The sequence below is a fragment of the Argiope bruennichi genome, chromosome 2 (genome assembly GCF_947563725.1).
Source record: "Argiope bruennichi chromosome 2, qqArgBrue1.1, whole genome shotgun sequence".
NCBI classification, from domain to species: Eukaryota; Metazoa; Arthropoda; class Arachnida; order Araneae; family Araneidae; genus Argiope; species Argiope bruennichi.
Genome location: NC_079152.1, coordinates 60,880,129 through 60,894,513, shown reverse-complemented (window position 1 = coordinate 60,894,513; position 14,385 = coordinate 60,880,129). Strand labels below are relative to the sequence as shown.

The following is a 14,385-nucleotide window of genomic DNA, read 5'->3' as shown; positions in this document are numbered from 1 at the left end:
AAAAAATATTTATTCGTCATTGAAATAGCATTTGTTATAAAGTTTGTAAACCGAAACATTTTGCATGTTATTTCAAAATAATAATCGGAATTTGACACTCTATATTTAAAAAGCTATAACTATGAGTCTATAAATATCACATTAAAAATTTCAATTCATTCAGAAAATAGGTACGAAGCTATATAGAACTCTTTTGCCTAATGCTGTTTTGAAAAAGAATATATTTTATTACCATACTTATGTGAGCGCATTATAAAAGTTGCAATCGAAATGAACGACTAACTACAAATTATAATGTGCAACCTCCTGATGCTTAGGCTGATTAAAAAAGTAATTACTTTCAAGGAAATCGTAAGAAATCTATTTTCATGCCATTATAATATATATATGATTGATTGATTTTATTTTATTTACAAATTTAAACTTGATTTATTTACAAATTTTTCCTTGAATATATGAATGTCGTGCATATTTTGTTGAACCTAGTTACTCTGAAATTTTTTTCATCTAGAAAAAGAAAAAGGCAATTTTGCTGCTCTCAAATGTATTTTGAACAAATGTTTCTTTTTGTATTTTTACATCATGTCATATACACCATGATGACTTCTATACTTTCTGTTATAGAAGTCACGATAGCTATTATCTTCATGCATTTAACATGCAAATATTACTTTAAAATATTTAATTGAAAAAACATTTTCAAATTATAATAAAATTCCCATCACTCCAATAGACAATTCATTTTTTTTTCTGAAGCTTCAACTTCATTATTTTAAAATTTTCTTTTATATAAATGTCACTTTTCCTTTTCCTAAACCTTATTATCAAAAAGAATTTTTTCTTACTTCAAAATTAGAAATAAACGAGGCAAAAAATCGTTTACCGAAAACTATATTGAACAAAAAACAAGTATATATATTTCTTTTTGTACCATGTTTATAAAGCCGATATTATAAAAGTCAGAACACAACGGCTCTTTAAAAATTTCATAGCGTTTAGTATTATTTTCTGGGAATTGCTGCTTGGGTGCTTCAAACACGGTTGAGTACATTCAGAACAGCTGCAGTTGTCATTAATTACCACAACGCTTTGTGCTCCGCGAGAATGGTTTTGATGGAAAAGGGTAGAGGAGTTGAAAAGTCGGGATGAAATCTCAAAGGCTATGATCAGAATTCTTTCTAGCATTAAGAAACTGGAAAAAATTGTAAATTTCTTAATTTAAATGAGTTTGAACGCATCATTTTTAAAAACTTTAGCTTGAATTCTCTTGAAATAATTTGTTTTTTATAAAGTGAATTTAAAATCTCAGTTCGTTTACTTGACTTTGTTCTATCCAATAAAGCACATCATTTTTACTCATAATTTGGTCCTAAACTTTAAAATATTTCTAGAGAAGCACTAATTTCTGATTCATATATAAACTTACTTCCCTTATAAATAAGTACATTCTTAAGCTAAATATATGTAATTTTAATAAGTGAATTTCTGGTTTGTATTAATCTCTATGTGGGTTTCTTTTCCCTGAAATGTTTTTAAAATATGAATGAAATATAATATTTAAAAAATTGTCTTTAATTTAAAATTTTAAAAACTATGTTTTCTAATGAATATTTCAATCAAAAGCTAATTTTTTAATCACATGCTTTAAAAATAATACTTACAATGTACTCATTAGAAATTTATTCAATGATAATGCAAAAAAAATAAATAAAGGGCTTTAGAAATCAATGCCAAATCTTAAAAAATGGAAATATATGATTTTTTAAAAAAATTTTCGGATGAATTTTTGTTCTATTCTATAGTTTTCACTCTATAAAATTGATTTACGAAAAAGTGTATTATTCTTCCCAATCAGTTGCTAAAGCTTTATTTTTTGCATTATTCATTCTATCTACAAATATCTTATCATGTTCTATTAAAGCAAATTAAATAAATAAATAAATAAAATTAGAATATTTTCTTAATAAATATGTATAAGACAATTCCAGTGACTTTCTGTCTCTTTCAGTCCAGTGACTTCTGTTCTTAGTATAGAGAAAGTATTATAATCTTCAAGAAATTCGAATTCTAGATTTCGATTAATCTCTACGTTTTAGAGAGCCCTGAAACAGAAAAACTTATTTTTTGCCTTTTCTCTCTTTGTCTGTGAACTCGACAACTCAAAAACGCTTATATCTATACAGTTGAAATTTGATATTTGGAATAACAATCAGATTTGTACATTTTTATCAAATTTTGAAAGAAATTCGTTTAACGGAAGTCTGTGTGGCTATTCGTGTGCGAAGGACCTCGATAACTCAAAAACTTTAGAAAACTATTTAGGTAAAATTTGATACACATTTTTAGTTCCTAAAATATAAATACTTATCAAACTCCAAACCAAATCCATTAAACGATGGTCCGTTCGTCGGTCTTTGCTTATGTATACATGTAAATGCGATAAATAAACGGAATAACTTATATCAATGAAATTCGGCACAATTTGTTATGATTACAACTGTAATTATAACAAATTTTGATTTAAATTGGCCTTCAAAGAGATGTATAAAATATATATTCTCGAGATAGTACTCAGTAAAAATGTTAAGTTTATGCTGAAGATCTATATTTTGTAAATATTATTTACTAATGCTTTGCAAGGTATGCATGGTGTTTTCCGAGATCCACAATTTTATGCGGTTAAAAGGAGATAATACTTTTATTGGATAGTATGCGATACACTTTCGTGGAGACCATTCCCATTGGTTTTTGTTAGCATTGTTAAAAATATATGTGGTGATTTTTTTTATAATTTTTTCTTTATAAGTGCTTAATCTGAATACTTTATGTTTTCTATAACAGCATGCGGCAATGGAACGTATGGTTTAAACTGCAGTTTCTTTTGTAATTGTTCCGATAACTACACTTGCAATCCGATCAATGGTGAATGCATCTGTGAAGATTTTTATTCTTCAATTTGCCACTCTTATGAGTCCAACAAAATCGATACAGGTAAGTTCATTCAACACTTAATAATCAAAGTTATTTTATCTTTGTATTCAGGGGTGGGCATTAAATCGATCTCGATCGACCGATGGATCACCAAGACATTTTGGAGTGACCGCCTTTACTAAGACCTCAGACGCGCATACTAAAAGAAACCAATTGTTAAATTCATGTGTTTCCCATTTGGCAATGTTGATGTGGAAAAGATAACTGAAAATATAAATTATATATTATCTTTATGTCTTGAAGAAAACGAAATTTCTCTCCTTCAAAATGATATAATTTTAAAAGCACCTAATTGAGAACCTAATAATAACTTTTGGAATCTAATGGACGAAGTAAAGTATCCTAACCTAAAATAAGTTACATATCATTTAGCATCGTTCTTTGGCTTTACCTTCCAGTGTGAGTCTGCATTTTCAACTTTGAATATAGAGTTAAAACAACATATTGTTCCCATCTCACCACTTAGAATCCATTGCAAGATTAGCAGTTAGTAATTAAATTCCAAGATATTCAAGATTGGAGGACAGAATGCAGACTAAGTCTTTTCCTAATTATAACTACGGGAAATATAGATGAAAATGATTTATTTTTTAATGCATTTTGAATTGTTTGATATTAAATGTGTCATTTGATATTATTACATTTGTGGCTATTATTATTATGTTTGTAGTTATATAGGTAAGTACATATGCAGTATTTATTATTAAGTTCTAATAAATATTGAATACCTTTTTTCTATCTCACCACATCTATTCCATTGGGCGCATAGCAACAACTTGAAAAAATTAGAAATAGCCCGGTAGTCCGTATCTTGGGAAAGTCTGCCCGTCCCTGTTTATACTAGTCATATTACGTCGCGTCTACTTGTATTGCTATAGTTCTTACTAATCTTAGATGATACAGTTTTACCAGACCATCCCCATAAATCCAAAAAACACAGAAAAAGTGAGTGAATAAAATCGATCTTTTAAAACATCATTCTTAATAAACCAAACAATCAAGAAAATGGTAGGGGGATACCTGGTCATCTTTACACTAATGACCTTTCGGAAAAAGTTCCGGCCCTACTAGAAAGTTAGCGCATTGGAATGTGCTGCTTTTTTCTTGTATGCTTGCATCTGAATTCCACCAGGGTCTGTATTAAAGATATCCAGTACAGCAACCTCTATCAGGTATTATGCATACTGGATGGAGCTTTCCAAAGCTGAATTATTTACATTTTTTTTTAATTGAAGCGATTTCTTCATGTATCAGTTTAGCAGACACATTCTTGGCCAAAATGTCGGCAAGATCATTGTCTTGTAAACCGATGGGGGATAAGACTCATTCAAAGTGGATGGAGTGTTGCCAGAATAGCCAAAAGATTATCTAAAGAAGATCTAAAATATATGTCCCTATTCGTTCAATCAGAAACTAGTCCAGCAGCAACTTCACTGCAGTGCAAGCTCTCATAAATTCCAATAAGCTCAACTTGAATACTGAAAAAGTTGTAGTCAGTTTTTCTATCACTATTGTTTATTGTATTGCAATATTATTTTACCTTTTATAGAATCAAGTTTTTGTATTAAATATTATAATTGTTCTGAATGATTTTATTTAATATTGATAATGAATTTCTAGGTGTTTTGGAAATCTTTATACAATAAAAAGAAAACAATTTTTGGTTTTTGAGTAACTGAAAAATTTCATTCGTCTTCATTTTAACTGCATTTAAGTAAATTACTAATAATTTTATTGTGGGAAGCTTTTGGCAAAAATAGAATAATATATATTAAAACATATGATTTTCGTTAAAAAAAAGGTGAAAATAAAATTAAGGCCTTGAAAATTCAAACAAAGAAGAAAAAAAGTGAGCGTAGTCTTGCATATTTGGAAATTTGGAAACAATTGTCTTGTGCCAAACCTGAGTTGTAAAAATATTTGTCATAATACTACTACATTCGGAGGTAGTAAAGTAGCTTTATACATTCCAGTTCGTCATGGAATGATGAGAAAAGAATGAATTTTGATACTTAAAATTGTCTTATATCTCAAAGTCTCTGTATATTACCTACTTAATGATTACTTTTCTGTCTTCTTTTTTTTTAATTTTGTTCATTCCTCATACTCTAAAATATCTAACTAGATAAAAAAAAAAGTAAGATTTTAAAATGATATTAGGAAGAACTGCAGCTCTAAAGAACGTGTCCTAACTGCATAAATTAAAAATATAAATAATAAATCATTGCTTAAAATTTACATGGAAAACTATTTTTTAACAAAGTTTCTTTACCTTTTTATCAAAGTATCTAATTCCGTTTTCACTATAACTCATAATTAAAAAAAAAATGTATCATAGAAAAATTTTATATTTTTCAAAGAAATTAAATTGCATTTATATATTTTTTGCAATAAGAATTCTGACTTTTTGATTTTTGATTAAGAAACAAAACTCAGACAGTTAAAGGTTTAAATAATTTAATTTAAATTTTTCTAGAAACATCCTTTACTTATTTATTGATTGTAATAAAATATTTAAAATATAAATATATTCTATTTCATTTACATTTTTAGATTTCTTTGAACCAAAAGGAAAAATAATTTGAAAAAAAAAGTTATAAATCCCACGTTAAAATTTAATAATTACACTTAAAAAGTACATTTATAATGTTATTTAAACTATATTATCTGATTATGTTTTTAAACCAGTATTTTATTATTTATCGTATCATAAATTTTTCTTGATTGATAACTAACTTTTTTCTGAACATTTGAATCAATCGATTTTATTTTATTCTTTTATTACTATGAAAAAAATTAAATAAATAATATATATTTATTTCAAAAAGAATATATTTAGGGAAGAAAATTTGAATTTTGCATTCTTAATTCATTCTAAATAATTATTTCGTATTAGTGTGTTATTGTTGTCCGAATCATGCGAAAAAACTATATATAGTTTAATATGAAAATCTTTTAATTCTGAAGCTTTAAATAACTTTTAATATCCATTGAAAGTTAAACTTAAATTACTTTAAATATCCATTGACAATATTTTAAGTTTGAAAAAAAAAATCAATTACAGATATTTTCAAAAAATATATTGAATTTTTAATATTTTTGTTTTAGTTTTTACAATATTTATGTATTGAATTGAATATTGAAAATATATTAGCTTTAAAGTTTATATCTTTCAAATTATTGGACACTTATTTGGGGAATTTTAAGAATGGAATTTTATCGTCAACTTTTAGCTCATTGTTCGGTGTGCTATCGCTGTGAAATATTGCGCTCTTGAGTATAAAAAACAATAAGAGTATTTTAATATTTCGAGAGCTAAAGTATCAGTTAATGAATGAATTAAATTAATTTAATTTAATTCATTCATTAACTTATTTAAATTAATACAAAAAATATAAAAATACAAATTTAATGCCTTCTAACATAGAAGTGAACTTGAGAAGCAATAAATCCCAAAATTAAAGTGCAGGATATCACTAAAACAAACAAAATATATATATATAATTATATTTATTGCATTTTTCTATGTAATATTTTTAAAGTGTTTTTAATTCAATTTATTTTATGCATTCTTCTTTTTCATTCCATCTTTCATTTTAGAATCTTTTTAAATTTTTCCTTTAGTGCGGCTATTTAATGAATGACATATTTTTATGGGATGCATTTCAAAGTGTAGGAAAACAAAAACAACAAAAACAATTAATGAAATTTCAAAACTGAAGCTAAAATGGGCAATCTCTAGTAAAAACGTAATTAATAATCTTTCACTGTCAATCGTGGTACCAATTATTTCTAGATTGCAAGTGGCATGCATAAATGTAGCAAAGGTAACTGTTACCCAAATAATAATATAATCTTTAAATTGATGAAATTTGAAAACTGAAGCAAAAATGGGCAATCTCTGGTAAAAACGAAATTAATAATCTTTCATTGTCAATCGTGGTACCAATTATTTCTAGATTGCAAGTGGCATGTATAAATGTAGCAAAGGTAACTGTTATCCAAATAACAATATAATCTTTACATTGATGAAATTTCAAAACTGAAGCAAAAATGGGCAATCTCTGGTAAAAACGTAATTAAAAATCTTTCATTGTCAATCGTGGTACCAATTATTTCTAGATTGCAAGTGGCATGCATAAATGTAGCAAAGGTAACTGTGTAACAGAGCTTAGAAAAAAATTGTATTCCGATAAGCCATTTTATTTGCATATTAACGTATATAGATATTAATAGAACTTTGTCTGAATGCATTGTTACTAAACTCTCAATAGTTAATGTTGTAGGTTTATAAAAAGACCAAAACTACCGGAGCATGTAATTATCTTTTTTAATAGGTCCGGAGTATGACGAATCAGAATCATCTTGGGACATTTTGATTATTCTACTTATTGCCTGCGTTTTGCTAGGATTTTTATTATTCTGTTTCTTTGTACTCTGCATCACCAAGAGGGCTAAAAAATCTCGCTCCCGCTTAACAAAGTAAGTATATGATCAATATTTCTAAAAATATTAGAAATGACTAAATGTTAAATGTTATTTATACTTTCCATTTTGATATCTACAAACACACTAATAATGTTGTAAATCATGAATGCTTACTATCAAGTTTCTGACGATTAATTTCAACCACCATATGACATGTTTAACACTTTTTACATGAAAATTCATTTTATGCCATGAAATCCAAGTAGTAATTGAGTATAATGTTTTTTTTCTATTTATAGCTGTCTTTCAAAATTAAAAAAACGAAATATGGCTGCTTACTACGTGAAGGGCATTGTAAAAGAATCCATAAATTTGATTTGTAAAACGAAAAAGAAAGTTTCTGTAAATATGTTTTTTAAATAAAAATAAATTATCACCATCAGTTTGACTGAGTTTGTTGCTCATAAATTTGTTTTTGAATTTTTATATTATTTCAAAATTATCATTGTTGCCGAGAAATTTGGAGATTATTAAGCTCTTGGCATATTTTTGCATGCGTATAAGCTGTACATTCTGGTTCATTTAATAATAATAATAAAAAAAAATTTAAAAAAACTGAGTATACTTCTATGGTATATTCAGGTGTGTGATAATCGAACTGTGGTAGGCAATCGTAAACTTTTTTTCGATTTTAAGTAACATAATAACGTTTTCTTCGGCTATATGGGGAACTAATTTCATATTTAAATTAACTCGATGATTTTTATGTCAATCAAAATGTCCAAGAAACGGATCCATGTAAATATTATATTTATAGGTTGTCCAATATGTATGTTTTCATTCGGTTTCTGCTTTACCATTGATGTATATTTCACTTTTTCGATTTTGGAACTATTTTGTTTGAAATCAATTTCAGTACGATTCTTTAAGCGCCTTATTTTTCTGAAAAGACTTGTTTATTAGATTTGCTAAATTTTAGAGCTAAGTGCTAAATCTTTGTGTTATCAGTTTTGCTTGTGAAAAATAAAAACGAGCAATAAATTTCTACAATTTAAGAGAAAATTTCAGAAAAAAGCAAACGATTTGTTTTGTATAAGATTAAACAAGACCATTTTAATTTCGAATAAAAGGAACACTAATTAAAGGCTTCAGAAACAATACAAAAAGATTTTTTTTTTAAAAAAAAAGTAGTCATTTATATCCCATTGAAAGGTTTCAGTCTAGCCATTTGAAGAGTATAAATTGATTAAAGTCTACGGCTATTAGGTAACTATGACATTGTTAACTAAAATCTGAAAACCTTAAATGAAATTTAAAAAAAATTAATTCTAAAAAAGCAACCACATTATTATTATTTCAAAGGCGCCATATATTTTTTATCATATCTATGCAATTATAATTTCATAAAATATTATTCATGTTATTTAGGATCTGCAAAATTTCCATTAGCTATTTTTTTTTCAAAATAATGCTTGTTTTACATCGCAATTACTTGAAAAAAATGATTTTCTTACCTTTTATACCAATGTTTAGAGAAGAAAACAGCACAACTAACGTAATACAAGAAAACAGCTCTCCTTCTATTTCAAGTAAGTTAAAATTCAATTTTTACAAGTCACAAGCTCAATTTTTTTCATATCATTTATTAAATTATCCCATAAGAAAATAGATTTTAGTGACATGTAATAAATTAAATTAATTTTAATATGTAGAAGCAATGAAAGATTTATTCATTTTATCAATTCCGAAATCAATTCCGAAATTTACAGAAAAACTTGAAAAATATTCTTCAGTAACTCCGCAAAATATTTTCCTCTATCATTAAAATTTTATTTGTGCTTTAAAATATAACAATATCATGGTACATAAATATTATACAGCTCATTATATTTGTTTGATAAATAATAGGAAGGTCTTCTGAAATATATTTATTTCGAAAATACTGTTTTTCATGACTAACTTATACATTCCTTATTGGGAGCCCCTCAAAAATGGGGACGACGCGAATCTTCCGATATATTAGTTGGTTCTCGTTTTCCTGGTAGATAAAGTAAAGTACGGAGACGAGGCACCTTTACTACGCTAACTGGATGTACCTCCTATAGAATGGATAATGCCGTGACCGATGAGGCCTTTCAGGACTAAACTGTAATTCTTACCTCAGTGCTGTCGAAATAAACTTCATTCTGTTACTCCAGATTTTACAGAAGCACGATGGTTTATATTTTTGGCTTTTTTGTGGGTGAAAATAAAACTAGATGGCGTATTCTACAGGAAAAAAAGCAAATTTATGTTCGATAAATATAACATAAACTTAAAATAATACCACTTCTCACTCACAGAGGATAAAAATGTCCAGGAACAATGCTCTTCTGCCTATGATTTTCGAAAATATCTTATTTAAATCATCTTATAAGGTTTCTACCTGTTTGATCACAGGTAATCTTTAATATATGAGAACATAAATCTAATCTTCATGAGTAAAATTTTCATGACACTTGAACTTTATTAATGTGTTATTAGAAAGAAATGAATGCATCAAAACCCTAATTACAGCGAAAACAAAGTTATTTGTTCGTCTTATTTCTGCTCATTCTTCTATGAAATTCGTATTGCTAAATATGTGTTAGTATATCATTCCATGATGTTTCCCATCTTTCATTCAAATTCATGGCAGCCATTTTGAATTATTGCCCCTATAAACATTATGTCTCATACTTGTACTACGGTTTTTTTTAAATCTCTGTGTCCGGATATACTCTAACACTTTCATCTCTAAACACTTCATTTTATGAGTTGAGAGGTACGAATTCCATTACTCATTGTTCAGTGTATTGCTAAGTCCATACGGCAATTACAGAATATTAAACATGCGATAATTTTAAGGTATCGAATTATAACTACCTCTGATTGATTCAGTATTAAACTATAAATTAAAAAACAGTTAAGGCTAGGGCATTTGTTTATTAAAATAATTAAAATTTGATTTTATTTTCTTTGATAATCATTTCACTCACGTTAATTGAATTTATTTGAAATATATATTTTCATATTAAAGCATGAAATTCGAGTGAAATTTCTATGGTAATTATATCAAATAATTTAAAATCTATTCTTCAATGCTTATTATTACGGATATATATTAAGCCTAGATTATTTTTAAATTTAAAGTTTCATTTAAATTCTAGGTTTTCGTTTTATGAATCCTAATTACGAAACAGCAGAAAATATAGATTCACTAAATAAGAATCCAAAACTTTCTTTTACATCAACAAGCAGTTTTACTGTAAAAAAAGAAGACAAAAAGTGGGATTTAGAAGAAGTGGAATTCAGAATTCCTGATTGTGATAAAGGTAAGCTTATACAAAATTTTGTTGCTTTTTCTCTCTTTCTTTAAACAAATGTATTTGACCGATTTTGTATCAGTTCAAAATGCAGTAAGTTAAAGCAGTGTATTCATTAAGATTTTAATTTACAATCTATAAATTGAATCAGTAAGAAAAAATTTAAATGGAGTGAAATAAATTGACTTCCACATTATAATTACAAGACGAACACAATTACGCCTCTCGTGATAGAATATTAGGTTAAATATAAACTGTACACATACTCTTCTGAGCTCACGACTTTTATTTCTGGAGAAAGTAATAGTTCTGGTTTCGTGCGATGTATAAAGAGCGTGGCATTGCTGTTCAAATAAGATATTTACTTTGTAAAAGTACATCCATTAACTTTCTTATAAGAAAAGAAATATGTAATGGTATCTGCTATATTAAACTAAAGGTATTGATGCATTATAGTTATTATTTGTTTTTGCGGTTGCCAGTTTATTAATTGCAATTGCACATATTTCTCCTTTTTTAAAACCAGTTATTTCGCAATAAAATCTACACTTTTATTTTTTTGAAAACGCAAAATTATTTTTTTAAAATTTATAATAATAGAGGATCTCTGAAACTTTTAACTGTAGAAATGCTTTGAATATGATATAGAAATTCTTATACAATAAAGTGTTTGATGTGTAAAATTCGATTTGTGAAAGTTAATATCATAATCATAAAATTATATTTTTATGAAACATTTATTATATTTACAAAATAACTTAAAATAAACTCAATTGTATGCAAATTATTAAAAGGGAAGAACTATTTTTACTTTATCGTATATAGGTATAGTGGAATTACTGTAATCTTCAAAAAATTCGAATTCAAGATTTTTACGAATCTCCACGTTTCTGAAAAACAGTTTTATGGCCTTATATCTGTATTTCTGTTGAAACGATGGATCAAAAACGCTTTGAACTGGATAGATGAAATTTGGTGCTTGAAATTATGACCAAATTTGTAGATTTTTATGAAATTTTAAACGAAATTCATTCACAGGAATGTTATTTGTCCGGCTGTTAGAATACAAATAAATCACTTAAAAAAGCTAGATAAATAAAAATTAATACAGCGGTATAGCAAATATAGTTACATTTCAAATTTTGAGCCACGTCTGACGAACAGTTGACCATCTGCCGGTCTGTACTTTCGCATGTATGTGAAAACGCCATATCTCATAAAGGCAGTGATTTAAATCAATGAAATTCGTTATGTTATCTCATGATTACAAATATAGCTTTGCTTCAAATTTTGGCGACAGCTGGCAAGCAAAAATGCTTCCAAATTCATATACTCCCAATATATTTAGTAAAAATGCTGAAATCACGCCAAAGATGTATATTTCGAACTGCCGTTCATCCATGTAATGTAAGATATTCGTGGCCTTACACATGGTCCATAATTTTATACTGGGGAAGAGAGATAAGATGCTTATGGAGAGTATGCGAGAAGTTTTCGAAGAGACCCTTCCAGCTGAATTTTATATAGAAACCAAAATTCGGAATATCTATCTTTTCTGAAATTAAAACCTCATAATTAAAAAAATATGTACATAAATTAGGTTTCGAAATAGCTTATAATTTTTACGCAGAATTCGACTTAAAATCGTCTATTTAGTTTGGATTACCGTAACACTATTTAAGCAAAATAAAAGTTTTAACACCCATTCTCTTAGAAATTTAATTAAAAGAAATCAAGCACCGAAAACTATTTCTATTAAAAAAAATCAATTTCTTCAGTACAACTTATTACAAAATTATTCGTTTACACGAACAGATTATTTAAAATTAACTGATGATCATTTGTTAACAAATTACGCTTCACGATTAATTATAGACATGTTTTATATTATTCTAAAAGATGTATAATTAATTAACTGGGGCTATTTTGAAGCATTACAGGTTCCAGATCTTAAAAATTACTTATAATAATGCGTGGCATATTCAAAAATTGCTGTAGCATAATGGATATCGTTATTAAATGTTTAATTACGTTAAAACACTTTCACTAGCTCAAATATTTTAATTAGAGCTTTATATTAGTTCAAGTAAAAGAAGATTCTGAGATTGCGTTAGATATTTCTTCATTAAAATGTTTTACTTTTATGATTAGTTAATCTATTTTAGTAATGATGAGTTTTTGCATTGCTGATATGTTAAATTGTATTTTATTTTATTAGATTTTTGATACGAGATTACTGTATTAATTCGTAGATTAATTTTACACCATTTTTGAATAAGGCATTGATTTTAAATTTAATATAATTATTTCTTTCTGACAAATTCATTCACATATTATAAATATCAAAAATCTGACAAATGTAAGATTTTGTGATTTTTATTCGTGGTTTTTTTTTTTTTTTGTAAAAAATTACATTTTATTTTTATTAGTTACAGTACACAGATTAAGAATTAAATTTTTTTTAAAATATTATTTTTTGAATTTTATAATTTAAAACAATTACGACTTAATAATACATAATATACATAAATAATAAAGGTGCATATTGTTTAGCCTATTAAATAATTTATATTGTAATCACTTAAAAGTCAATTTTTCTACTATCAAATAAAATCACACGGCTTGTTTTGAGAATATATACTTATATAATGTGTGACATACTCAATCATTTATATCTTTTTGTTTCATCTAGGATCCCATGGAAAATTTGAGAAGTTCCCAATTTTTCTTTTTAACTAGATTTAATTCATTAAAATGTATTTTAGATTGATTAATTAGACTAATTTTAACTAGATTTTTTAATAATTTAACTATACCTGTAATTTTAATTATTCTCTTTTGAAATATGTAGTTCACTACTGCAAATTATTTCAACAGTTTAAAGCTTTTAAATGTTTCTGATTTCAATAAATAAAGTATAATATCACAATAGAAATAGAGATGGTTTAATTAAATTGTCAAGATAATTTAAATTGAAAAAAGTTTTGCTATTGGATTCTTTATTCTTTATTAAAGCAAATATTGTTATAGAGAAATGTGATTCGGTATGTTTCAAGCATAGACATATTAAAAAGTCAATATTATATATAAAATCAATTTAGACATTATTATATCAACTATATTAAAAAGTCAGTTATTTACATTTTCATAAATAAATATTTTGCATTATAACATTTATCGTAATTTTGTTTATTGTCTTCTCGTTTGAAAGAAAGGAGACAAATTACTTTTAAAATAATTTGAATAATAAAATAAATTTAAAGGAAATTAATTCTGGTTTCAAAATCTTTAATCATTTTTATGCCTGATAACAAAGTTATTCATTAATTTTGCATAATTATAGGATTGAAGAGATATCATTCCCTAAGACAGAAAATTTCACTGCAAATAAATTAATTTCAAAAAGATAGCGAACAGGAAGGAACTGCGATCGTTACTGAACTTACAAAAAGTGTGAAAATTTCTACTTCCGCTTGGTTCCATGATTTTCTTTTATTTTCTGATTCATTGATTTAAAAAAAAAAGAAAAATGTGTTGTATTTTTATCTCCAAAATCGCCTTTCTTTAATTAATGAATGTTTTAACTGAATTTATGTTCTAAGTTTTTACTTTATATTGCAAA

At 26.4% G+C, this 14,385-nt stretch overlaps 1 protein-coding gene across 1 annotated transcript in view; it reads left to right on the top strand.

The window, feature by feature from the left end:
* Positions 1-14,385, top strand: part of LOC129962200 (cell death abnormality protein 1-like) — a 43,937-nt gene that overhangs the window by 26,474 nt on the left and 3,078 nt on the right. The window contains exons 10-13 of the mRNA XM_056075940.1: positions 2,842-2,991; positions 7,329-7,473; positions 8,953-9,008; positions 10,608-10,772. Of these exons, the coding sequence (XP_055931915.1) occupies positions 2,842-2,991; positions 7,329-7,473; positions 8,953-9,008; positions 10,608-10,772 (516 nt within the window). The remainder of the gene's footprint in view (positions 1-2,841; positions 2,992-7,328; positions 7,474-8,952; positions 9,009-10,607; positions 10,773-14,385) is intronic.